The following is a 23,329-nucleotide window of genomic DNA, read 5'->3' as shown; positions in this document are numbered from 1 at the left end:
AGTAATTTTGTGAGTTTTTGCTCCAGTAAAAACAAACAAACAGCAGGACAATAACACAGAAATTACTCGCGGAACCACCACAACGACTATCTGCATTATTTTACCAATTTTGCCTGTGACGTTTTATAAGCCGCAACTGCTTTGGCGCGCTCAGAACAGCTGATTGGTGCGCCAGTCGACGTAGAACTTACGAACCACGATGGCGTCCTTCGCAAGGCATCTTGGGAATGTCAACAGCGTTTGTCATGCTGTTGGATCTGTCAGTGTGTTGTTGACCGTATGTTTGCTGAGCGCTGCAACGTCTCATGACTTGTTTATGCCCTTCGGATAGTCTCCGTTCAGCAAAGGGTAAGGCATATATTCGAAGAAATGAAAATAGGCTCGCTAATCTCTTGGCACGTTCAATATGCAGTTGTCATGGGAACGGTGCACATATAACATGCACCAACATGACATGACGCATGACACGTTCATTTGACATGTAGTCGATTCTTGTCGTTTTTGAGCAACTGGAGTTTGATATGATGCTTGTGTCGACGTAAGACATACGTGCTTTTCTGTGCGTGCTAACTTTCACGCCAGTTAAGGGCAACCATCTGCGAAGAGGTTAAATGAAGTTATTTCACCGACGTAGGATGCAGTGGTAATCAGAACACTGTGATGGAGCATGGGTGGATGTCTGAGCGTCGATGAAGAAGAGAGGAAAGCTCGTCTGAGGAGCTGTCAGATTGATCGCCAGATCTCTGAGCTTGCCAGGCAGGAGCGAAATGTCATCAAAATCCTGCTATTGGGTACGTTGTTCGCTGTTAATTCTTTTACACCTTTCAGGAAATGAAGACAGAAAAAAAAAATATATGTGGATAAATTGAACTGAAGATACTCAGTGTCAACGCTTCAGTATTGTCCTTCATAAAGGTTTCCAACGTATTATGTGCGCTGAGATTTTGATGTCCGTAAGATATTTCATTTCATCACAGGAGCGGGGGAAAGTGGAAAGAGCACTCTTGTGAAGCAAATGAAGATAATCCACAATGACGGTTTTTCCCAAGAGGAGCTGCGCAGCTTTCGGGTACGACATAAAACCCTCTTCAGCTCCAGTGTTATTTCTACACTGCACGTTTGTTTTTTACAGCCGACTGTATTGGATAACTTGGTCAGTTCTATGAAGTTTGTCCTCATGGGCATGGGGATGCTGAAGATTCATTTGGAAAATCTCAAAAACAAGGTATGTCCCTTATGTTTGCACGCTTGTGCAGAGTATGCATACTGTGGTACACATTGGGTGCGTAGTGGGTATTGTCCTTTGAGGATGGCTTACGGTGGTAAGCAAAACCATTGTAAAAACAATTTGCGCAGTACATCTGACAGACTTATAAGGAAGATAAACGTTGGAAAACAGGCTAATTTTAGGCAGCGCTTATTCGTTTCCTATTACTAAGCACATGTAGTTGTAGCTGTATTGGTAACTTATGAACACCAGTTGTGGGTCTATTAATGTGATATTATTGAACCACCATTACAATGCAATTTTTAGTCTCCTTTATATGCACACAAAAATGTGGTTGATAATGTGCAAAACATTTAAAGGAGTACAGAATGCCATAAAAAAAATTGTAGATTAAGACGTCTGATGAAAGTGTGTGTGCTTCATTTTACTGAATAACGCGAAAGGTTTTGATGTGTGCAATTTGTTTCCAAATCCAATCCAAAAAAAAAACACAAACTGTCTCCGCACGTTCACCCTTAAGTCACCACGTCCGGGTACAACGAGGAGGAGAAGTATGATGCCACGTCACCGATGATGTTACAGGGGCAACTTGTTCTGGTTCGCTGGTCAGTGGGGGTCACCGCTCAGTCCCCTTGCCGCCGTAAACCAGTTTTACCGGTTTCCCTGGAGAATTGGGGATAGAAGGAGCAGCTGAATAATGACCGAGCCAGGAGCAATGCTTTTCAGAACCCCGAACAGCCGAGTAGCAGACGAGAACAGAGTAGCAGACAACATTCCTCTGGACCAATCAGTGAGCGTGGCCCCTGTAGCATCAGTGCGAGGTTCCAGGCAGATCACAGGCTGGTACTGCCCTCCACTGCCGTTGCGCACGGTTGCTTTTTGCGGTGTACTTTAAATTCAATTTCTGCAATAATTATGACTCTGTGGTGTGAATTACTTCTCATGGTGCATCTTACTGACATACGTAACAGTTTTATAGGAAGAAACAGGGTGTTAAAAGGGAATTCTGTGCTACTTTAATGAGCAATTCTCAATGATGCTGTTTGACAAATATAGCAACATACTGTCTGTGATAAAAAAATTGTGGAGGCTTATTGTATATATATTATTACATTATTATATACTTTTATAATATGCAGAGGTGAGGAAATTGCTTGACAAAAGGAATTCGTCCAAATTAAGTGACTGCAAAAAATGTAACAAAGTTTCTGGCAAAGTTACAAGTTACGAAATGACTGCATGTTCCCAAGTTACTTTGGAAAAGTAATGAGTTAGTACTTTGAAGTATTAAAGTCACTCGCTACATAACAGTTACGTTCCTCCTCGGGATGGGCTTAGCGATGATGAGATATTCGGTAGCCCAAACCCCAGATTGTACCGACACTTTGCTAGAAAGACAGACTTGCAGCCAAAGTAAACGGATGAACAGCTATTTACATTTATTTACAACATGACGAGGCACCAACAATCCACCAGTGGTCCAGAAGCGTCGCCCTTGAACAGAAAGGCTACACCTCCCCCCACCAATCAGAAAATTAGAAACAGACCTCAAGGTTTACGTGTGAACAGGCACTGGTGTGGAAAACTTTCACTTTCAAACACAACATTCTCCGAAATGGGTACCAAAGTATGATCATTATTTCACGCATATAAGCTGCACCGCAGATAAGCCGCAGGACCAGTTTTTTGGAATGTTTTGAAAATTTTCGGGCAGATAAGCCACACTTGCAGATAAGTCGTGGGCAATGCAACGAGACTGATTTGTGCGACAAAGGATACCATAGAGAAGGCCATAAACACTGTGGTCCATACTCGGGGGTCGGCATTGTGTAAAACAAAGGAGGCCCGATCAGATGAAAGATCCGATCAGAAGACCAGATATGATTTCATCATATCGAAGACAGGAGAAATTTTCATGTATCAACATATTATATAACATACAACATAGCTAAAGCAGCATGTCAAATAGAGACGAAAAGGACTAGACAAGACAGCCACTTCAGCTGCTGTCCTGTCAACTCCTTTTCGTCTCCATCTAGTGTGCTGGTTTAGTAATGTTGTACCGCTGCCAACTACACCACATCGAAAGTTGGACTGGACTTGGACCGGACTAATGATGCAAATGTCAAGAACTAAAGAGTACAAGCCATGCTTGTATATGCTTTCTTAGGTTGGCATTTGATTGTTATGGTGTTACAAAAGGCTTCTTCAATGGAGAACAAAACAGACATTGGAATTTCAAGTTTGATGAGTTGTTATCCTCTGCACATATATTGTAGAATTGCACAAAGTGTGACATTTTAGCTACAGAGTGCACCAGTGGCATGGCGCAGTTCCCCTGAAGTCTGCCCTGGACACACACTACAGTGATGCTCATTACGGACCCAGGGCGTAATCTTGAACTTGCGCATAGCGAACACAGTCGTTATCTTTTAAGTTGGAGTGCTCCAAATGTCACGTTAGGGCACGTGAAAATGGTTTGGGCTAGCCGAGATTTTACAAAAGCGCACGCGATTGGCCGTTGTGCGTGAACTCGTGGTGAATCACCAACAAAGTAGTGCATCTATGCATTATAGAATACATCGCCAAGTTGAAGATCCCTGCCGTAATTACGCCACCCAAGGAGACTGGGCCTCAAAGGTCATGTTGCATCGCTCATGGCTGATTTTAAAAGAGCCCAGAAAGCCATCCAAAAGATTTTTTGTTTGTGATGCATTATGAAAGGATGTGACCTGACTTGACAGCAAAGACAAAAAATTCACTGAATGGAATATTTTTCCTAGAAGAAAACGCACCCGAACATCAACGCGGGCTTTCCTGCTCAACTCGCTCTACAAGGCGAAATGAGGAGGAGGAGGAGGAGGGGGAAAACATCACCATTGATGTGATTATGGATACAAGAGAGAACACACTCAGATCTGGTTTGATGCTTTCCGCATTTTTTTGTTTTCGTTTTTGTTTTTGTTTCTTTCCCAGTTCTCTTCCTGTGTAGCAGACAATGTTTTCTCCAAACCAGTTACCAAATCAGTTCCGGGCTGTTCCGTAATGATGTCAAAGCGACTTGGGCGGCTAGTTGTGGGCATTGCCACTGTTGCGCATGGTCGCAATTTTTAAAATCGATTTCTGCTGTATTTATGTATCTGTTGAATGAGACACTTCGCATTGTGAATTTTAGTGAGGATGACGGCTTGGTTTTTAAAAAGGCAGCGACTGAAGCTCTTTCTGTGCTTCTTTAAGGCCATTTTTGTACTTTTCACTGCGCAATTGGCTAGACATGATACAGCAAGAATATTTTGCATGACAGCTCCTGGTTGATAATGAAGCAGAGGTTCTAGATGTTTGAGCAATGTTAAATGTCACTTCCTTGCTCCTTTGAGGTGTATTCGGCGCTAAAGGGACCATGAAGAGATCCCAGAAAAATCTGAGATATCTGTGGAAAATGGCTCTCATGGAGGACTTTTATCTAAAATATATCTGATTTTCACCATACCGCGTTCAACACATGGACAGTTCACGTGCAAAAAAAGTGCCGACAGACACACCCTCTACAAGCAGCTTGATGTCACTTGCACAAATTGCTCCCTCCAAGCCAGTCTGCCTGCTGGGAAGGTCACCTGCTTGTGACGTCGCACTGTCAAAGCCACCATTTTTTTGTGGCCTTGGGTTTTAGTTAATATTTCTGTTATTCTAAACTAGTGGTTTTCAAATGGGTACCCTAGATGGTCCGCAACTTGGACTAACACTTTGTATGAGCAACATTGCTACATGTTTCGGTGCACTGGTAACAAAAATAATGCAGTGATGGGCTAATCATTCCTTTATTGCTTCTTCTTGTGCAATAAAAGATATGAATGATAACAGTTTTTAAGCAGCAACTATGTTGTTTGTGCTCGTACCTATTGCTCTCTTCCGCGTCTGCACCTTAAAGGGTTCTCCCGTTGCTGCCCCCCTGAGCCCACAGAGGGTCATCGACACATGCACGGATGAGAAACATTTTTTCCAACCAGGGATCAGAACCTTTATTTTTTTTGGTTGGGTTCGGGTTCAGGCATATTGGTTCGGTTCAGGTTCAGCTCTGCAGCAGCGCACAATATCGGTTCAAATCGCTTCAGGAAAGTGAATTTAGAGCGGATTGCCATGGGTTAAAAGCAAGCTTATCCCTACAATTATCAAATAACACACTTTGTTGTTGTTGTTGCCGACACAGCAGTGGTTCACAGCAACACTGCGTGTTACAGATCAGCATTTCAGGTGCAACGTTACGGTAGCATACTGTACTCTCTATGTTCACTCATCGTATACACCGTGTTACATCCTGCTCAGGGTCTGGCCGTTATTTTCACAGACCAAAATGAAAACTTGGGTTTGGTGGACGACAAAAATCGCGTACAAGGAAGCCTACATCTACCAAAAGGAAGGCCTCAAAACAAACTAACACAACTGAATGAACGCAATAGCTACTAGGAGGAAATACCTCGCACACTTGGGTTGCAGTTTTGTTTTGTTCAGTCTCGGTTTCGAATTTGTTTGGCAACGCGGCTCAATCCGCTGTGTAAATTGTAGTTCTGATCTCTCACGATGCACATTACGTCTGAACCGCTTTGCGAACTGGTAACCGCCTAAATTTATTTCGGTTCAGTTCCGGTTCAGCGGAAAATACGGGTTTTTAACGGTTTTCAATTCGGTTTCAGTTTCGATCCCTGGTTCTAATCAAAGAAGCATGTTCATACTTTGCGTGGTGAATGTATTGGCGTCCTGGAATTGATTACATATGCTTTTAGAAGTTCTGAGTATCTCTTCATGGTCCCTTAGAAGTACTTGTAGTATGTCATTAATTTGTGTGACAAATCTGCCTAAACTAACCATATCTTTCTAAAGTAATGTCAGCTGCAGAGGGATGCTATGCTATTCTTTCTACCAGACCTTGCCTTCTGCGTACAACTTCTTTCAAGGAGGATAAAAACTTCATGCTTGTACTTTTGCAGAGTTACGTGCAGACGATCCTCAGTTGCCAGTGTTGCTTCGACGAACACTTTGTCATGCTGCCGTTTGTGTCGTGTGCCCTCAAGAATCTCTGGAATGACAAGGGGGTAAGACTGGCTGTTGCCCATGGCTACGAGTACGAGCTCAACGATTCTGCTCTCTAGTGAGTCCCTTTCCTATGACTACCGTGCTCGGTGGTGCATGTTCTCCCTGATGTACATGCGTGCTGAATTTTAAAAGCTGAAATTTGAATTTTGAAAATTCGTACAGCATGTTTGAAAACATGGACCGCATCTGCTCAGAGAAATATGTGCCAAATTCGAGGGACGTACTGCATGCTCGAGTGAGGACTATAGGAATCATAGAGACACAGTTCAAGATCGATGACGTTGTATTCCGGTAAGGTGATAGTTGAGGTTGAGGTGGATGAAACATCTGAGGAAAGATCACCTTCTTTTGCAGGATGTTTGACGTGGGAGGTCAACGGTCAGAGAGGCGCAAGTGGATCCAATGCTTTGATGATGTAAAAGCACTTCTCTATGTTGTTGCTCTGAGTGGCTATGACATGCATCTGCAAGAGGACCCTACTGTGGTAAGGGTAGATCTGTCACTGATCCATCCTTGAACCCTGACACACTGTCACACAGGCTTTACAACATCAATGTTCACTATTTTTTCCCCTTCCTCAAGTTGTTCTAAAGCATAGAGCTACAGAGTTCTGTAAATTCAGCAGTGATGGAGCTGCTGTGCCATTTGCACCATACAGCACCAAAAATTGGTACCAGCCACATGCTGCTACTAACGTGTGTTTTTCTGACTCATTGCGCCATGTTTGCTCTAGAAGGGACTGCCAAACGTGGAATGGAAGTGAGAACAAAACTGAAAAATGTACGGTTGCCCGTTCCATTGTGGAGAAATGCTCCTTCGAAGAATTCTTCCATGAGCCAAGCATGACCAGGCACGAGCTGAGGCAAGGCCCCAACAGCTACCCATAGAGCAGTAGTTTAAGATAATTCACACAACACTGGTCGCATGACCAAAGAAAAATACGATGTTATGCATACCAGTTGGCCAATCAGGAGCCTTCGTGTTTGGCTCGTGTTTGGCTCGCCTTTGGCCAGTCATGGCTACCATCGACTTCTGCGGGTTTTCACGCCTGACGTCCAGTGTTTCGATATTCTAAAATAGCTATAGCAGAATAGACTAAACTAGACATTTACTTTACCTACCGTATTGATTCTAAGGTCTGACACATGTGTTCAGTGAGCATACAAAGCCCACTGTGCTGGGCTTGGTAACACATTGTAACACGTTGGAACTTGCAAAATGATACACACTGTCCTAATGAGTGAATTTCATGAGTGGGTGCACGATCTCGTGCATGTAATCTCACGATTTCACGTACGTAATCCTGTCTTTGTTGTCACCGTATTCGAAATAACGCTAGTCGGGAATGACATTCCTTTGCTTCTCTCCACGGATGTCTGTTAGCACTGTGATCGGTTGATGCTGGCAGAATATCAACGTTGAGAATTCGTTAGTATGAGTGGTATGCAGGTGTAAGAGGCTGTGCTTTGTGTATGTCCTCAGAAAGATCACTTCCCCATGGCGACGCATAAAAACAATCGTGTTTAACTTTCACCTTACAATACACTTAAATAATCCTGTACACAGTACTAAGTTGTATGTAAATCAAGTGTGCACACGTTTTAAAAGTGTCAGAGTCATTTGTGGGCAGTAGTTCTTTGGACATTCAGCTTGTTGTTTGCACACATCGATATGAAGGCTAGTGTTCATAAGCTTTGTTTTCCTTTGGTTCCCCCTCATCCCCTTTGCATGCTTTTGTACTGTAACTACTGTTCCACACTGCACAATGTGTGCCGTCCTACTTTACACTCTTTGCTATTTGGCTACAGTTTATCCTGCTTATGCTCTTCCTTAGACAAATGCCGTATTTACTAGCATAATTAATGCGCCTTTTAACCCAAAAAGTCGTAGCCCCATACACAGGGTGTGTGAATTATGTTATGAAAACCGGTGCTTACACCACAATGTCACCATTGATAGTAGCACTTTAGTTCACATCTGGGGCACTATTCTCATCAAAGTAATAGACCTCGATTACTTTGTGTGTGGCCTGTCATTGGTTGTCACACCTTGATGGTCACACCTTTTTCACGTAACGATCAATGATAGAAAAGGACACAAAGTAATCGAGGTTGATTACTTAGACGACAAGAGGACCCATGCTGTGCAGCTAAAGTGAGTGTGTGCAATCCCTGAAAAAAAAAGAACACAAACATTTGGGTATCGAAGTTGAAGGCACAATACTGAAGTAAATATGGTGCACCTTCACCTAAATAAATACTCTTTAGTGGATGCTGTTTTTTTTTCTCTTAATTGTGTCTTCATCGTTCCTCTACTTCGTTCCACTCTTCTGTACACACGACGAACATAGCTACCCTCTCAATGTTCCCTTCGCCTACACTGTTGCAGAACCGCCTCCAGGAAAGCCTCAAGCTGTTCGCCTCCGTTGTCAACAACATGTTCTTTGCTGATACATCTACAGTACTGTTCCTCAACAAGCTGGATCTATTCCGTGACAAGATCCTCTATTCGGATAGGCACCTGCGCTACTACTTGCCAGACTACAAAGGTAGCCTTGAGCCAGTGTTAAACATTTTCTGAGTCCAACTACATTCCTACAGGTCCTGACTGTGATGTAGACAGTGCAGCGCTCTACATCCAGCACAGGTTTCAAAGCAGCCATCCCAACAAGATTGTCTTCCCACACTTCACGACAGCCACGGATACCAGCAACGTTCAAGTGGTCTTCCAAGTAGCCATGGACACTGTTATCCGTGGTAACCTCAAGACAGCTACCATGCTGTGACTCACTTGGGGTTTCTCCCAACAAGATTTTGAGCTTCTGAAATGAGATTTCTTGGAAAGGTTTTTGAGCAGGCCGGTTTACATTACCTCTCATTTTTTTTATTTGTATGGGTATGCTACCTGAACGGGCCAGACTAACAGGAGGACAACAGTGTGAATCATCTCAACCCAACATACACCACAAACGGGAAAAACCCCAGACAGAGGGCACAAGAGCAGGACACAACACGTTCATTAAAGGGACTGCTGCGTTTGAGAGCGTGTCTCTTTTCTCCTTACGCTCTCTGTCTCGGGGTTTCTTTTCGTTTGCAATACAGTAGACTTCCGTTAATACGACTTCCGATAATTCGATTTTCCGCTTAATTCGATCGAATTCGAAGGTCCCGTCAAATGCCCGTATGCCTCTATTGATAAAAAAGTTCGTTATTTCGAACGTGAAGTCAGTGCAGATCGTGTAATTCGATCGATGCGTCCGCGAACCAGGCATCCGCGTCGCCCGCACCGCACATACAAGATAAAGTTCGCCCTGAAGTTCAGGTGGCAGATCGGCAGACGACGATTGAACAGTACCGATCCGTTCCGATAACCGCGAGTTTTTGTGCACCGAACGCTATCGTATTTGCGTACGTAAGCGATAGCGTTTGTGGTTCTGCGCACGCGCAAAACATAGAGCTTCGCGCATTGTGCAGAACCACCACGCATCTCTTGCGTACGCAAAGCCAATGGCGTACGATGCACTAAAACTCGAATTCATTTGGTGGTGGTTCGTGCCGTGCGAGGAGGAGACGTCTCTTTCTCGTTTTTGCTTTCCGTTTATTGTTCTACGTTTCACCGGGCTTTCGTTCGGAAACTGTTCGTGCAACAAGAGTCCGATACACAACGTGCGCTCGACGAGTTTCGAATTTCGATGACTTCGTGGAAGTGGACATCGTCGTCGTCAGACGTGCCCTGCCCGGGCAAGATGGCGGAAGCGAAACTGAAGACGATGTCACCGAGCGCATTCAGTGGGTGGGTGGGTGCGTGCACGCACGCACACTGCGAGCTTTCCGCGAAATCGTCTACAGTTTCGCTTCCGCCATCTTGCGCGGGCAGGAAACGCCTGGCACCGATGTTGTAGCGCGCGCGAGAGCGCTCTATGTGCAATGTGTCGAGATGCGCGTTTCAAGCGTGAGCGACAGCAGAGGAATGCACAAAGGTGACATTGACCTCTACAATTTTTCTGCCTATTCTTTAATTCGACCTTCGGATAATTCGATCAAATTTCGCGTTCCCGTCAGGGTCGAATTAACGGAAGTTTACTGTATACCTGCTCGCTAGAACCCTAGCACTTTTGCCCGATACACCTTATTGATTACATATGCAAAATTATTTAATAAGAGCTATGTAGCTTGCCATAATCTGTTCTAGTGGCAACATCTGCTATATTTCCCAGGCAGAAATTCGAGCGGAATCCTAAGTGGATCCACTTGAAACACAAAATGGTCCCATTTTAATTTTAAAGTGGTTCCACTTGGGATTCCAGCTCAAATTTCTGCCTGGTTTCGTTAGAAATATTAACCCCAGACTCGATAATGGAAAGATAGAACACAGTTCCTGTTTCTGCTCAGTTCTGTTGAGCATTTTAAGATTGCATTGGTTTATTTTCAAGGACTTGCCACACATACTGAGTGTGATATATTTAGGGAGCAGCGGGAGGGATATGCTGAGCAGTAACGGTTGTGTCAGCAGTCCTTTAGTGTCCCGTATTTTGGTACATTTCTCTGTATTTCTCGAAAAATAGTCGGTTGTTCAGGATGAAATTTTCACACCTCTGTGAAATGCATACTATGAAACTCTCAAGTGAAGCTTCTGTGTAGGTTCAGAGTGAGTTAGACTGTGCAGGACTGTTCATTTAAATGGAGGCTTTGTTATTTACTAAAAAGACAATTTGCTGAGCACCATACTTGGCAATGACTTCAGTGACCAGTTAAGTTTAAAAATGTAATCATACCTGCATTCCCACCAATAGTTTCGAACGGCTGTCTAACCATTGTGAGGTACTACAACTAGTAGTTAATCTACATAAAGTTGACTACTGTCCATCACTGTGAAGGAGCTAGCAATGCTGACTGCAGTTGGACAAGATAGATCACTTGTCTTTGACACATAAAGTCCTTTTGCTCAAAACTGCCTTTTATAAGGTTCCTCAGTGTGCTACACTTGAAATAGGTCTGTACTATGTCATCTGTACCAAACAGATAGCACATAGTACACATAATTTGTGGCTCCAAATAGCCTGCCCTACAAAAAAGATAGATGAAGTAATGTCAGAGTGATTTGAAGACAAAGCTTTTACAGCTTCATGTGAAGGTTGACCCAGTGATATTGCAATATGCCAGAAGAGAAGAGAGAAATGCTTTTACTTAATGAAAGATGTGTCCCTTATCGATCCAGCGTTCATCATGAACTGCAAGATGTAGAGGGCAAGATAGACAAGAATGATATGCATGCTGACTAATACGTTTACATTGGAAAATGCTTTGGTGCTCAATTAGAGGGACAAAATTTTGGAAGACTTTTGTTTTGACACAAGTTAGGTGCATAATGTAAAAACCCCGAGACTAGGGAACACGATTCATTGACAAGTTAAGGTTTTTGAGAATCAATTATCCAAATTTCCGATAACTTCACAGATAAATGCTGTATAGCTACTTATGCAGTCTAACACTGAGCTGCAAGACATGCAGTTATGTGTCTGTCGTCACATGCAGTTATGTATATTGTCCAGAGAGCTCAAGCGAAGAGCTGCTGCAGCACATATCGTTAGGCACTACACAGGGGAAATGTGAATGTTGGTGTCTGTCCTCTTCTTGGAGTATCTGTACTTGACACTGTATGAACCACACCTCTCATTGGAATAGCAGCCGGAGTGGCTGTTAGTTCCTTGTGATGATTCGCATGACCCTGTTTGTAGTTCCTTCATTGTCTTGTGCCTTCTGGAGAAAAGTGTAAAATACAATAATCAGGCAGCTATCTATTTATCAGGTTACTAGTGAAAACTGCCATTTAAATTCCTCTTTGTATGGCCCATGGCAGCCGAATTCTGTCTATTTCAACGGTGTTAAACTTCCTCTGTGTTTGCACTTTCAACTGTTCCTGTTCAAACTTCCTCCAAGTATTTATTGCTTGTCATCCGTGGTGTTCTGTCAAATTTGCAAGCAGGGCTGTTGAAAGTGCGAGTTTTATTTAGAGCATGTGTTTCTTTACAATCCATCAACCGGCTTTCTCTTTGCGAGCAATTGTGATACCATATCGAGCAAGCAGGACCCACAGAAGAGGTAGTGAGAATCGTGACTGCATTTAGAAAAACGTTTGAAGGATGCTTCGTTATATTTCGATGTATAGCTTTGTAAAGGTACACGCTGCATGATTTGAACTTTTACTGATGTGCTGGTGACTTTTGTACTGGCATTGGCAAATGCTGTTTTGTGACTATTTTGCTTATAGGGGCATGCAGTATAGCTATTATTGTGAGCAATATTGTACATACTGAACATTACAAGCTGTTAGCATTGCTGGTTGGCTGTTGGTGGTCCAGTGATATTTCCTGGCATGCATTTTGCAAGACTATTACTGCTTCGGGAGAAGTATTTTTGATCTCAGACATTGTTTGTTTTGTCACATCACCAAGTTATAACAGTTTGTGTTGTGAATCAGTAGCGTCATTCGCTTTCTGCAGCATGTCCGCAAGATGCAGAATGAGGTGGACAGGGGATGTTTATGTACAGGATCATGTAGTATATACATGGCACGAAGAAGTGCTTCCCAAGTCTACTTTCACAACTTCTGACGTGAAATTACAACAGTGCCTTCTGAAATGGGTATAAAAGATATTTGGAGATGATCAGTACGAATGGTGGTAGTGAGTGGGAGTGTGATATAAGCGGTGTGAATATTTTTGATGTGGAAATACTTTCATAACCTGCACCACTGAACAATGCTGAACAAAACCCTGCAAGAGCCTGACTTATGCAAATAGTCAGTAGCGCTTCTGCGTACTCATTATACAAAATTTTACTAAATGTGAATCTTGTCAATCACTACCTGCAAAAAGGAAAAAAAAAAAGAAAACCCAAACTCAACGCAATAGGCTTTTGTCACTATAGTTACAACTGTTACACCGTCCAAGCAGACATGGTTTGCAAAAGTGGGGGAAGTCAACTCCCTTGTAGGACATGTCGATGAGCTGCGTAATTTATGTGTAAGCACTTGAGAGACAGGTTGCTTGCTGCACTAGTAGTAGTGGTATGTTAGAAAATGTGTTGCACAAAGGACGAGGCCACTTCAGCTGATGTGCCATGTTAGTGCTCGTACGAGTAATGCGAGAGGGACTGGTGAGGATATACCAAGCATTGACCGCATCATTTCAGTTACACCGGTTCACACCATATGAAATGTCACTTTAGGTAAGATTTTTGCTTCACTCGTCCAAACTCTATGGATACTTACTCTCTGATATCTGATCCAGTCTTTAATTCTTTTCACTAACCGTACCTGGTACGTGTAAGGATAAGCATATGGCAGAATAGAGTAATCTCAAAAAGCAGATAACTAGAGCACATTTCCTGCGTTATCATCAGCTCTGGTGTATCACAGCGTTTTGTATGTCGGCTTTGCTCTCAGTGAGAAATGTGTTCCATCACCTTTTGGTTGGAAGATTTGTTTGTATGTCTTATTTCTCTCGAGAGTGGCACGCTTCGTGCTTGTGTGCTTTGACCTGCGTCTCTTTCACACGTGTCCGCAAGATGTGCTGTTATCCGTTGCAATGAACCAATAAAACCACGCTTCCAAGTACATTATATTGTTTTATTTTGTGACTAGAAACCAGAACGTGTGACAGGTCCTTAGCCAGGTAACGTACTCACACATGTACATGCACAATTTTACAAACACCTTTTCTAGAAAAAAACAAGAAAAAAACAATGTTATCACTACTTATGCATGTGTACAGACACACATATATCTATATAAGCAATGTAAAATGGGAACAATGACATCCTTAACATCCACCCCTACATTAGTGTTATTAGCCGTACACATTCTCCCTAGGTGTATACATTAGTATGAGTGAATCATTTTTGTGTAGGGTCGTGGTCACACAAGTCCAACGCCAAAAATGAGGGACACGTGGTGCCCTTTGCAGATGCTGCTACTGCTAGTCACTTCCCCCTTTTTTATGCACACGAATTCCATTCCCGCGAGGTAAAGCGGGTCCCACACCCTTACTTAATCACTGTCTCATCCAACATGACTAGATGGGTCAACCCATGACCAGCCTACAGCAAATGCTGTATTTACTCGCATAAGAGACGCGTCCCCAACTGGTACTCAAATGTTGATAATTTTGTCACGCGTACCCTGTCCTTAGCTGCACGGCTAGCACTTACGACACGGTGACAGCCTAGAGCGGTCAATCGTTCTCGTAGCGAAATTAACACACTCTATCTATGGCACTATGGTTTTAGTTAAACAAGTAGGTTAATTATGCGGGTAAATGGGTACCCTGGACTACTGAACTGTGGCCAGTGACACATTCGTGACTGTGTGTTCAATGAAACAGTTAAAGACTGCATTGAAATATACAGGAAGGACATCTACCCCCTTTAAAACCTTGGTGTGGTGCTTACCAGTGTGACCACCTCATAATGCAAAGCTGTAGACAGTAATGTTACACATAAAGGCAGAGGGCCAATGTCCTCGCAGTATTAAGTTCAGTAATCTCTATGCACTAGAGTTCCATCAAAAATAAATACTTGTAATATGTAAGTCAAAATAAATAAACCCTGCTAGTAGTCAAACTAGCATCGAAAGGGACAATAAGAACTCCTTGCGCGAAACCACTTTTATGCACACCATGGCGTAACTTGTGCCATTCAATCACGCGAGCATGTACGTTGCGAAGAGAAACGTGCAAAACATATATCACAGAAACAATAGTATGAACCAAATGACCGAATATATGTACAAGCTCACACTGATGCCACTATATACAAAGTTTTTGGTCTATAATACACATACCGAGGGAAGCATGCTGTGCTACCTAAGATCTTTTTCCCTTTTAGGCATTGACAGCAAATATTGCAACATGGAGATCCACAGCTATAGTGGGAGTGGAAGAGAGACAATATTGCTCGTAGTCAGTCATCCTGAGGGTGGCTTTGGTCCTCCACACACCAATGGGGTAGCGGAAGGGCTTAAAACCTCCCACAAATACTTCGATATTTCACATTTCGACAGTGATTTTAGCCAAAGTTACACCTTCTGCTAACACAGATAACTTCGAGACCCTTCCCAAATTTGCGCAGCAACCAAGCCTCTGGGACTCGGCTGCTGACCTTCGCAGTTTTAATGCAGCGAAGGTACACACCCAAAGCAACAACTGTGCGTTAACGACCAAGAAAAATATCTTTCTGGTTTTGTAAGAATACCACAAATAGGTGATTGGCATTCTAACGCTAAGGTCGGGCCATTTTTACTTGGTAGCGCCTCGAGTATCCTGGCAGCATTTCTCAGTCGGCCGACATATTCACTGTTCTTAATAGGCGGGTGCCTGGAAGTTTGTGGCAGGATCGGCCTTGGTTGAAAAGGGAGGCTCCTGGTAGGCATCTCCACCAGGGTAGGTGCCCACAGGGTCAGCCTCGTAGCTAGGCACGAAGGGGGTGTCGGCTCCCTGGGTGTAGCGCTGGTAGGCCAAGAACACACAGCCCACCTGTATACAAGAGAGCTCGACTGACATGCCATCGCAGTTGTCCTAAGTACGAACGGGTCACACACCCAAGCCACAATGAAACCAACGTGCTCACGTGCCTCGGAGGTACTGTATTTATTTCCATAATTAACACCCTTTCGTTTACCTGCAAACGTAGTGCCACAGAGCAGGAAACCCTGTGCTTCTCAGTGCCATGCCGGCCGAGCTGATAAGGTCGGGGTTGTGAAACAATGGGGAAATAATGGGAACTAAGGGAAAACGTGGGCACCAATGACTATGCGAGCAAGTCAATTATGAGAGTAAATACAGTAAATGGCAGTGGCAGATCGCGGGGAGGGGTTGCTTCTCCCCCAAAGCATTAGCTTAAATTAAACATTAGGGTCGCCCCTGTCCCTTCTCTTGCTATGTACTTCGAGAAAGAAACCACCTCCAGCCAGAGTGAGGATCTGTAACCGGCCCTGATATGCGGTCTGTACAATTTCGGCAGGTGCTCTGATTGTTGTGCGCATAGTTGCTGTTGGATCTTATGTTGTTCCATTTCTGAAATTCTGTCAATGGGAGGAATGCATTTTTGGAGATGTCTGCTACACCAATGGTTCACACTTGTACACACAAATGGATAGATGTAACCAAAAATGGTACAGTTGCAAAAAAACTGACGACATACCCTCGGCATTCTGCAGAGTAATTTGACATTACCTTAGCCAGCCTTCAAAATAACTCCTCCTACTGTTTTTTTTTGCTTCCTGTAATTTTTGCTGCATTTCATATTCCGGCACACTAAATCTACCTACATATTTGGGTAATGAATCGTGTGAAAAAACTGTAAGCTTTCTCAAATTATTTTGCTGCATGCATTGGATTTGGGTGCACCTGAAAGAAAAGTGGTATTACAATATCATTGCGTCTCCTACTTGGGCCTATGCAAAAATGAACCACGACTATCCTTACGTTTGCTGACCAAGAGCGAGGGAGGCTCCGCCTCCTGGATGCGGGCCAATAGGAGGTCGCAGAGGGCAGGCACTTCTCAGGCCACTGCTCTCGCATAACAAATGGAGCAGCTTACCATTGTTTTGCGTGTCATAGGGCTTCTGCCATGGCGCACCAATCTAACCGACGGCTTCGCCGTCCGTTAAGTGGCGTATGCGCGACTCCTGCTTGGCCTCGTTCCCATGTTGCCGGATGGTGAGGCTGTTGGTTAGATTGGTGTGCCATGGCAGAAGCCTTGCGGCAGGCGAAATAACGGTAGCTACACTCCTGTCTAAGCCTCGTTCAGCAGTTGGTTAGATTGGTGCGCCATGGCAAAAGCCTTGCGACATGCGAACCAACGGTAACACTGCGCCATCTCCTTGGCGAGAGCAGAGGATTGGGAAGTACCTGCGTTTCGCGTCCTCCGATTGGCCGGCATCCAGGAGGCAGAGACTCCGTCACTCTTGGTCAGCAAACGCAAGGATAGTCAGAACCACATATGCTTCTAAAAAATTTGGCTACATCTTTCAATTCTATTCCAATATTCCAAAACAGTACGGTTGTAATCATTTGGTTTGCCTGTTTTTGCGAAATATCACACACCACTTCATGCCCCACCCACTTCCATATTGGCTACTGAGAGGAGGGGCAAGTGAATCCTTTCTCCTCTCCTTTCATCACTGCTTGGATCACGATAGCCATATCATGTCGTGCCATAAGATTTATGTATGGGATGTACAACCAGGGATTTTGCCACACGTTGTGGAAGCATACTGTTTCTGTAGTAGGCTCGTACTAATCTCGCACATGGGTGTAAACATGGAAACACTGCTGTTGTTTCAGCATATTGGAAGGAACAGAATGAAAGACTCTTAGTGAAAGCACCGCCTTAGTGCACTATAATTTTGGTGTTTAATGTGGGACACCAAGTAATCAAAAGAATTTGTGTCATGAGATAACATTTTAGAAAGCGATAAAAACCGGGCTGTTTGGCGGTACATTTTAAAAGCGATCAAACCCAGTGCAGGGGACACGAAAGGACGGCACACACACAAAGCACTGTGTGTGTCGTCAGTGCTTCGTGTGTGTGTCATCCTTTCATGTCCCCTGCACTAGGGTTTGATCACTTTTAAAATGAGATTTTACTTTTATGTCTCTCGCATGAAAGGTATGCCTTGTGTGTTTCGTGTTACCTTCGGTTCAAACTTCATCTGCTGGGGTAGCCCTCAAATAAAAGAATGTGTTGCGAATCCTCCAGAGGCTTGCGACACTTGTGTGACATGCAGATAGTTCAACATGCCAGAGTAACCCATATGTACTATCCCCTTTCTCTGTACATTGCTTCGCATGCTGCTTCCTACTGCTAGAGCACCCGAGCGTATCCCTGCATTGTGCATTTTAATTTAACAGTGACAAACAGAAGAAGATATCACACTGTTGTGGTAAAATTTAAATACCGGAATTAAACGAACATAGACAAGGTAAGTAATACATACCAAAGTTACACTTATATGTGCAAACGAAATCGCATCAAAATGACCATAACACATAAATGTTCTGCTCTACTCACCCAAGTGAAGATGGAGAAAAAGGAGAAGGCAATGGCAGCACGGATGTTGTTCAGTCCATAACCATCGTCCGGCATTTCGGACTTGCGCCAGGCATCACACAGGTAACAGAAGCACACCACCCACATGAAGCTCCACAGCCCTATCACATCAACGGAATGTGCATTAGTGGACACCTACGTGAGAAGGACATTTCAAATGCATGTGTCATTACGAACACTGAGTATTTCACATAATGGTGGATCCTGGTTGATTAATTAACTGTGCTTAGCTAGAGCTGAGCACTCAGAGGGTGGATGCCTACAGTATGCCACGCCACACCGGAACATTTTTTACATGACTTTTTTTGTTCCAAATGCTGTGGAAACCTATTTTAGACTGATTTATTGATTCCTATAGAACTTCAGTAATCTTTATGAAACCAATTATCCAAAAGTAATTAAGAGCAATATAAAAAACCTGGCTCCATATTTTGGTGTCTGGCAGGACACCAAAATAGGTAGCCAGGTTTTTACAAAATTAAACGCAGTAGTTTCATGAGGCCACGTTCCAATCCTCATCTTCAGAAGCACAGAAAGCACTTCGGTCACTACCCTTTTTTTAAACCAAGCCGTTAACGTGCCCATTAAAATGCACTATATGAAGCGATTAATTTGACACATATGTAAATACCGCAAAATTCGACTAAAAAAATTGCGACCGTGCGCAAAGGTGGCAATGGACGCAACTAGCCGCCCAAGTCATTTTGACGTCGTTACGGCACAGCCCTCAGATTGGATAAGATAAACGTTGTCTGCTACACAGGGAGAACTGGGAGAGAAACGAAAAAGAAAATAGCCCTGGCCCCGATTGGAGCATGGTCTAATTTGTAACCATAATGACGTCCGTGATGATGTTTTTCCCCTCCTCCTCCTTGTCTCACCCTGCAGAGGGAGTCCAGTGGGAACACGCGCGTCAATGTTCTGGCAAGTCTTTTTCTAAGAAAAATATTGCATATAAAGAAATTTTTGTGCTACTTGTCAAGGAAAGACACATCCTTTCATAATGCGTCAGAAACACAAATATTTCAGATGACTTTCTAGACTCCTTTAACACCAACACAGAGCAAACAGGATTCATAACCATTGCGTCCTTCGTGGTTTATGTGCATTTTTTTTTTTAGAATTCCGTGTTATGCCGCGAAGTGACTGCGGCTATGAGCAGTGTATAGACGTGGACAGATTGAGAGAGGACAGTAGGAAGGAGTGGGGGGCTAGTGTGCGTCCTGGGCCGACTTCAGGGGGAAGTTATGTGGAAATGAAAGCGTAATTTGCACCTTCCCTCTTTTCTCCTTCTCAAGAAGAGCGGCCTCCCATTGCTCTCCTCAAATCATCATAATGATTCTGCAAACTTTGCGCAACTGGGCAAGCTCATAAGGTTGGATGAGAGAGTTTTTACTGTAGAAGTTAGAATATAAGTTTTCTAACTCGCTTTTCAAGTCGTTCACCTGTAATAGTTTATTAGAGCTTCGAAGCACAGAGGCGTAGTTAAAGATAAAGAGCACACACATTATTTTTATTTTTTTATTTTTGCGCTTGTGCAATCTTTAGACAGTGCTGCTATGAGGGGTGCTTTATCATCCTGTCCCAGGCAGAAGTCGACCTTATTAGGACGGCTCCATGCACCACATGTGTCTCATTGTCAAAGACCTTGCAACTTACACGATGGTGCTGCAGGGCACCTGTGTCAAGTGCGAAGCTACAAGCTATACCTTTGTTCTTCTGCCTGTTTGTTCAGCCGTGCGAGTCCCATTTGTCTGGGTTGCGAGGCTGGATAGATGGCTAAATTAAAGACCCACCCGAAAATCCCATGTCGCCGATGACAGCCCGGCGACGAATCTTGATGCTCGAGAAGTTGTCGAACATGGCTTCCATGACGAGGAAGCCGCAACTGGCCAGGAATGCAATGACACCTACAGCCGTGCCAAAGTTACAGGCATTGTTGTCACCATTGTATCGACACCGGTCTTCCACCCAGCCTTCAGAGCAGATGCAACCAAACACTACGATGGCCATCATCTGCGTAGATGCATGCAGATGTAAAGACATTTTGCCACCACACAATTTTGGGAAATGTATTTTAAGCATACCCAATGCACCTCGCACTTTTCTGGATGTATAATGTATAATGATAAATGACCTAAAAGAGAGGAATTTAAGCACTGGTCGCGCGGCTTGTTGATAGGCTGCCGCTTTCCATTACTATGAGTGATACATCCGAATGATGGAGTTGAAGAAGAAACCTTCTGGCACAGGTGTTGAGCCGTCTTACGACCACGAGGAGGGGATAACTGAAATTACTCCGTTTCTTGGCGCTTTCATCATGGCCGGCAGAAAATCGATAGAGGAGATACCCGTAGCTGAGTATGTCCAAGCCGTTTTTCCACCTTATTCCTAGCAGCGTGAATTACTTACTGTAAGAACCACGCTGGTATTCAATAGGAGAGGATTCTCAGGGGAGATCTTACCCAACACATTATCCGGAGCAGGACCTGAGGCTTCAGCACGAAGGTGATGGGGTCAAAAGGGGCTCCGGCTTTCCCGGCGCCGTACGCTCCGCCGTTCATACTGCGGCCGTCGTACAGCTATAGCAACACCTTCCTCTCGGCTGGACCCTCCGTCAAATAGTCAAGCAACAGCGCTCGCTCCCGAGACCAAAGTAGAAGAGCTCAGTGAATGTGCAAACGCCGCACCGTTCTCGCAACCAACACGGGAGAAGGAGGGGTCGAAGGAGCGCGAAGCATAACAAGACGAAACCGAAACTAATGTTTTGTTTAGATTCGTTCGACGAAGAGATGTTCTTATGATTTTTCACACATGCGTGTACGTGGAATTCTTTTTCATAACATACGCAAATATGCTTAGATGCGTTTATATTTTTCTTATAGCTTTATAGAACATCCATAACGTACTGTAGGCGATTGTGCAGTTCGCGTGTTAGCAAGATAGAGTCGATAGAGTGACAGGTTGTGTCAGTAACGCAATAAAATTGTCCGTTAAACTTAACGTACTTTTATTTTGCAAAGGTAAATACCAAAATTGGGTGTAACCATGGGTGTAACAAACAAACAAAAAGAAAACATGAAAGAGTACGAAACTATACAAAATGGCTGAAACCGGAAGTTTCTGTCGCTCACTTCCTTCGAAAGGACGGGGCTGCTGTAACGTTAAAGTTTTATTCGGTGTGTTGCCGAATCTTCAGTTTTGTGATTATTCTAAATTCCCAGGTATAAAATTACCATGGACGTGAAAGAAGACGACAATGTGTGCATCGTCTGCTGGCGGGAAATAAACGTATACGCCGTAGGACTGTGTGATCACCCTGTATGTCACGAGTGCTCGACCAGAATGAGGGTGTTGTGCAAAAAGAGCGAGTGTCCCATATGCCGAAGGAACCTTCCCAAGGTATTCGAGATCTACTCTTTGCCGTCGCTCTTTAGGGTCTGTTTTAATAGCCTGCATCTTTTAGCAGTCCACGTAAGCATGTTCGAGTCTGGCTGTGCCCTATACTTTCGGTATTGCTGATATGGCGCATGTGTAGCTTATGTAGGCAGTAACAGGGGCACCTCAAATTAATGGTTTCTTGATTGTGCTTTTCCTTTGGGGTAATTTAGAGAATTTCACGTGTATTCGTTCACAGAGATTTGTTGTTTGCCTGAGCACAGAGGAGACCGTTAAAAGTGAGTTGTACGTGCAGGTTATCTTCGTGAAGACGATAAAGCCGTATGAGCAGCTCAACGAGCGTCTTTATACCATGGACCCGCGACCTCAAATTTGTTTCGAAACCGAGGAGGTACGCAAAGTATACAGGGAGCTTCTGGAAAACCGTTGCAAGTACTGCCCGCCCAGTGACAAACCACAGGGTTTCATAAACCTGCACCAGCTGAGCAACCATATACGCAAGGAACACCGGCGCGCCTTCTGCAACCTCTGTGTAGAGCACCTCAAGATCTTCCCTCGAGAACGCACAGCCTACTCAAAAAAGGAACTGGCACGCCATTTGCAGTCCGGTGATGTGGAAGACACCTCTCACAGGGGCCACCCGCTCTGCCAGTTCTGCAACGTGCGCTACTTTGACAATGACGAGCTGTACCGGCATCTGCGCAGGGAGCACTATTTTTGCCACTTTTGCGGGGACGACTACCGACTGCAGTACTACCGAAGTTACGAATTCCTGCGGGAACACTTTCGCAAGGAACACTTTCTCTGCGAGGAGGGGGACTGCAAGAACGAGACATTTACGGCCGCCTTTCGCTCAGAGATTGACCTCAAAGCTCATAAGGCACAGCAACACAGCAAGACACTGAGCAAGGCACAGGCCAAGCAGGCGAGGACACTAGAACTTGAGTTCACCATCACTCCGAGGAACCGGGCTGATTACGAAGATGGTAGGCGGAGGGCTCGCAACGAGGACAGGTGATCACTTATCCACTTTCTGTCCATCTGTCTTATCCACTTTGCCAGCAGTGGCATAGCTGGCCTAAGCATCAAAAGTATATGGAACACAGAAGCGTGTCGTTTTTTTTAAGGTCCAACGTTCTGGAGCAGAGCGAAGCGGGTTCCTTAATCATGATTATGGTTCCGCATTTTCGGTTTTCATCGGAAAACACCGATTACAAAGGGACATTCCAGGAGCGATGACAGAGATAAATTGCTGCACATGCCCAGTAAGTTCTTGATACGGATCAGAAAACCGTACAGAAATACAGTGGTTGCAAAAAATTTCCGTTTACTTTTCGTTAGCTGTAAAACGCCACTGCAGTGAACAATGCCATGTTGAATGAGCGTCGTGCGGGAATTACATTGTGATTTCTATTCGTCGATAACTGTTGGGTAAAGCATGTACACACTAGGAGAAAGCATAGAAAAACGCCAATTTCGTGAAAATCAATAAACACCGAAA

At 44.1% G+C, this 23,329-nt stretch overlaps 3 protein-coding genes across 7 annotated transcripts in view; 2 read left to right on the top strand and 1 right to left on the bottom strand.

The window, feature by feature from the left end:
* The first annotated feature begins 203 nt into the window (after positions 1 to 203).
* Positions 204 to 13,938, top strand: LOC135391581 (guanine nucleotide-binding protein G(o) subunit alpha-like). The gene is made up of 9 exons (XM_064621881.1): positions 204 to 348; positions 635 to 791; positions 978 to 1,069; positions 1,133 to 1,225; positions 6,214 to 6,374; positions 6,482 to 6,610; positions 6,674 to 6,803; positions 8,708 to 8,867; positions 8,920 to 13,938. Exons 2-9 carry the CDS (start codon positions 668 to 670, stop codon positions 9,102 to 9,104), a joined length of 1,074 nt encoding a protein of 357 aa, XP_064477951.1. The 5' UTR covers positions 204 to 348; positions 635 to 667; the 3' UTR covers positions 9,105 to 13,938.
* Positions 13,935 to 21,172, bottom strand: LOC135391582 (synaptogyrin-like). The gene is made up of 4 exons (XM_064621882.1): positions 20,895 to 21,172; positions 20,226 to 20,445; positions 18,391 to 18,530; positions 13,935 to 15,851 (listed from the first exon to the last, which is right to left on the bottom strand). Exons 1-4 carry the CDS (start codon positions 20,991 to 20,993, stop codon positions 15,678 to 15,680), a joined length of 633 nt encoding a protein of 210 aa, XP_064477952.1. The 5' UTR covers positions 20,994 to 21,172; the 3' UTR covers positions 13,935 to 15,677.
* Positions 18,146 to 23,329, top strand: part of LOC135391578 (E3 ubiquitin-protein ligase ZNF598-like) — a 23,356-nt gene continuing 18,172 nt past the window's right edge. For 2 of the 5 annotated variants that reach the window (XM_064621876.1, XM_064621872.1), the window contains exons 1-2: positions 21,548 to 21,831; positions 22,124 to 22,842. In XM_064621876.1, the coding sequence (XP_064477946.1) occupies positions 21,667 to 21,831; positions 22,124 to 22,842 (884 nt within the window). In that variant the 5' untranslated portion in view covers positions 21,548 to 21,666. Of the gene's footprint in view, positions 18,302 to 18,395; positions 18,569 to 21,547; positions 21,832 to 22,123; positions 22,843 to 23,329 lie in introns of those variants that run through there. The other 3 variants (XM_064621874.1, XM_064621875.1, XM_064621873.1) reach the window with 3 other exon arrangements.

The sequence above is a fragment of the Ornithodoros turicata genome, chromosome 4 (assembly GCF_037126465.1).
Source record: "Ornithodoros turicata isolate Travis chromosome 4, ASM3712646v1, whole genome shotgun sequence".
Classification (NCBI taxonomy): Eukaryota; Metazoa; Arthropoda; class Arachnida; order Ixodida; family Argasidae; genus Ornithodoros; species Ornithodoros turicata.
The sequence above is the reverse complement of the archived record's forward strand: the minus strand, read 5'-3'. Positions and strand labels throughout refer to the sequence as shown.

What these genes read in the sequence shown, in the direction of transcription:
- LOC135391581 (XM_064621881.1), top strand. Translation starts at nt 668, where the DNA reads ATGGGTGGATGTCTGAGCGTCGATGAAGAAGAGAGGAAAGCTCGTCTG. An exon ending in TGGAAAATCTCAAAAACAAG is followed by an intron (nt 1,226 to 6,213) that starts GTATGTCCCTTA and finishes GTACTTTTGCAG; the next exon opens with AGTTACGTGCAGACGATCCT. An exon ending in ATCGATGACGTTGTATTCCG is followed by an intron (nt 6,611 to 6,673) that starts GTAAGGTGATAG and finishes CTTCTTTTGCAG; the next exon opens with GATGTTTGACGTGGGAGGTC.
- LOC135391582 (XM_064621882.1), bottom strand. Translation starts at nt 20,993, where the DNA reads ATGAACGGCGGAGCGTACGGCGCCGGGAAAGCCGGAGCCCCTTTTGAC. An exon ending in TGCTCCGGATAATGTGTTGG is followed by an intron (nt 20,446 to 20,894) that starts GTAAGATCTCCC and finishes GCATCTACGCAG; the next exon opens with ATGATGGCCATCGTAGTGTT. An exon ending in CGGCGACATGGGATTTTCGG is followed by an intron (nt 18,531 to 20,225) that starts GTGGGTCTTTAA and finishes TTGATGTGATAG; the next exon opens with GGCTGTGGAGCTTCATGTGG.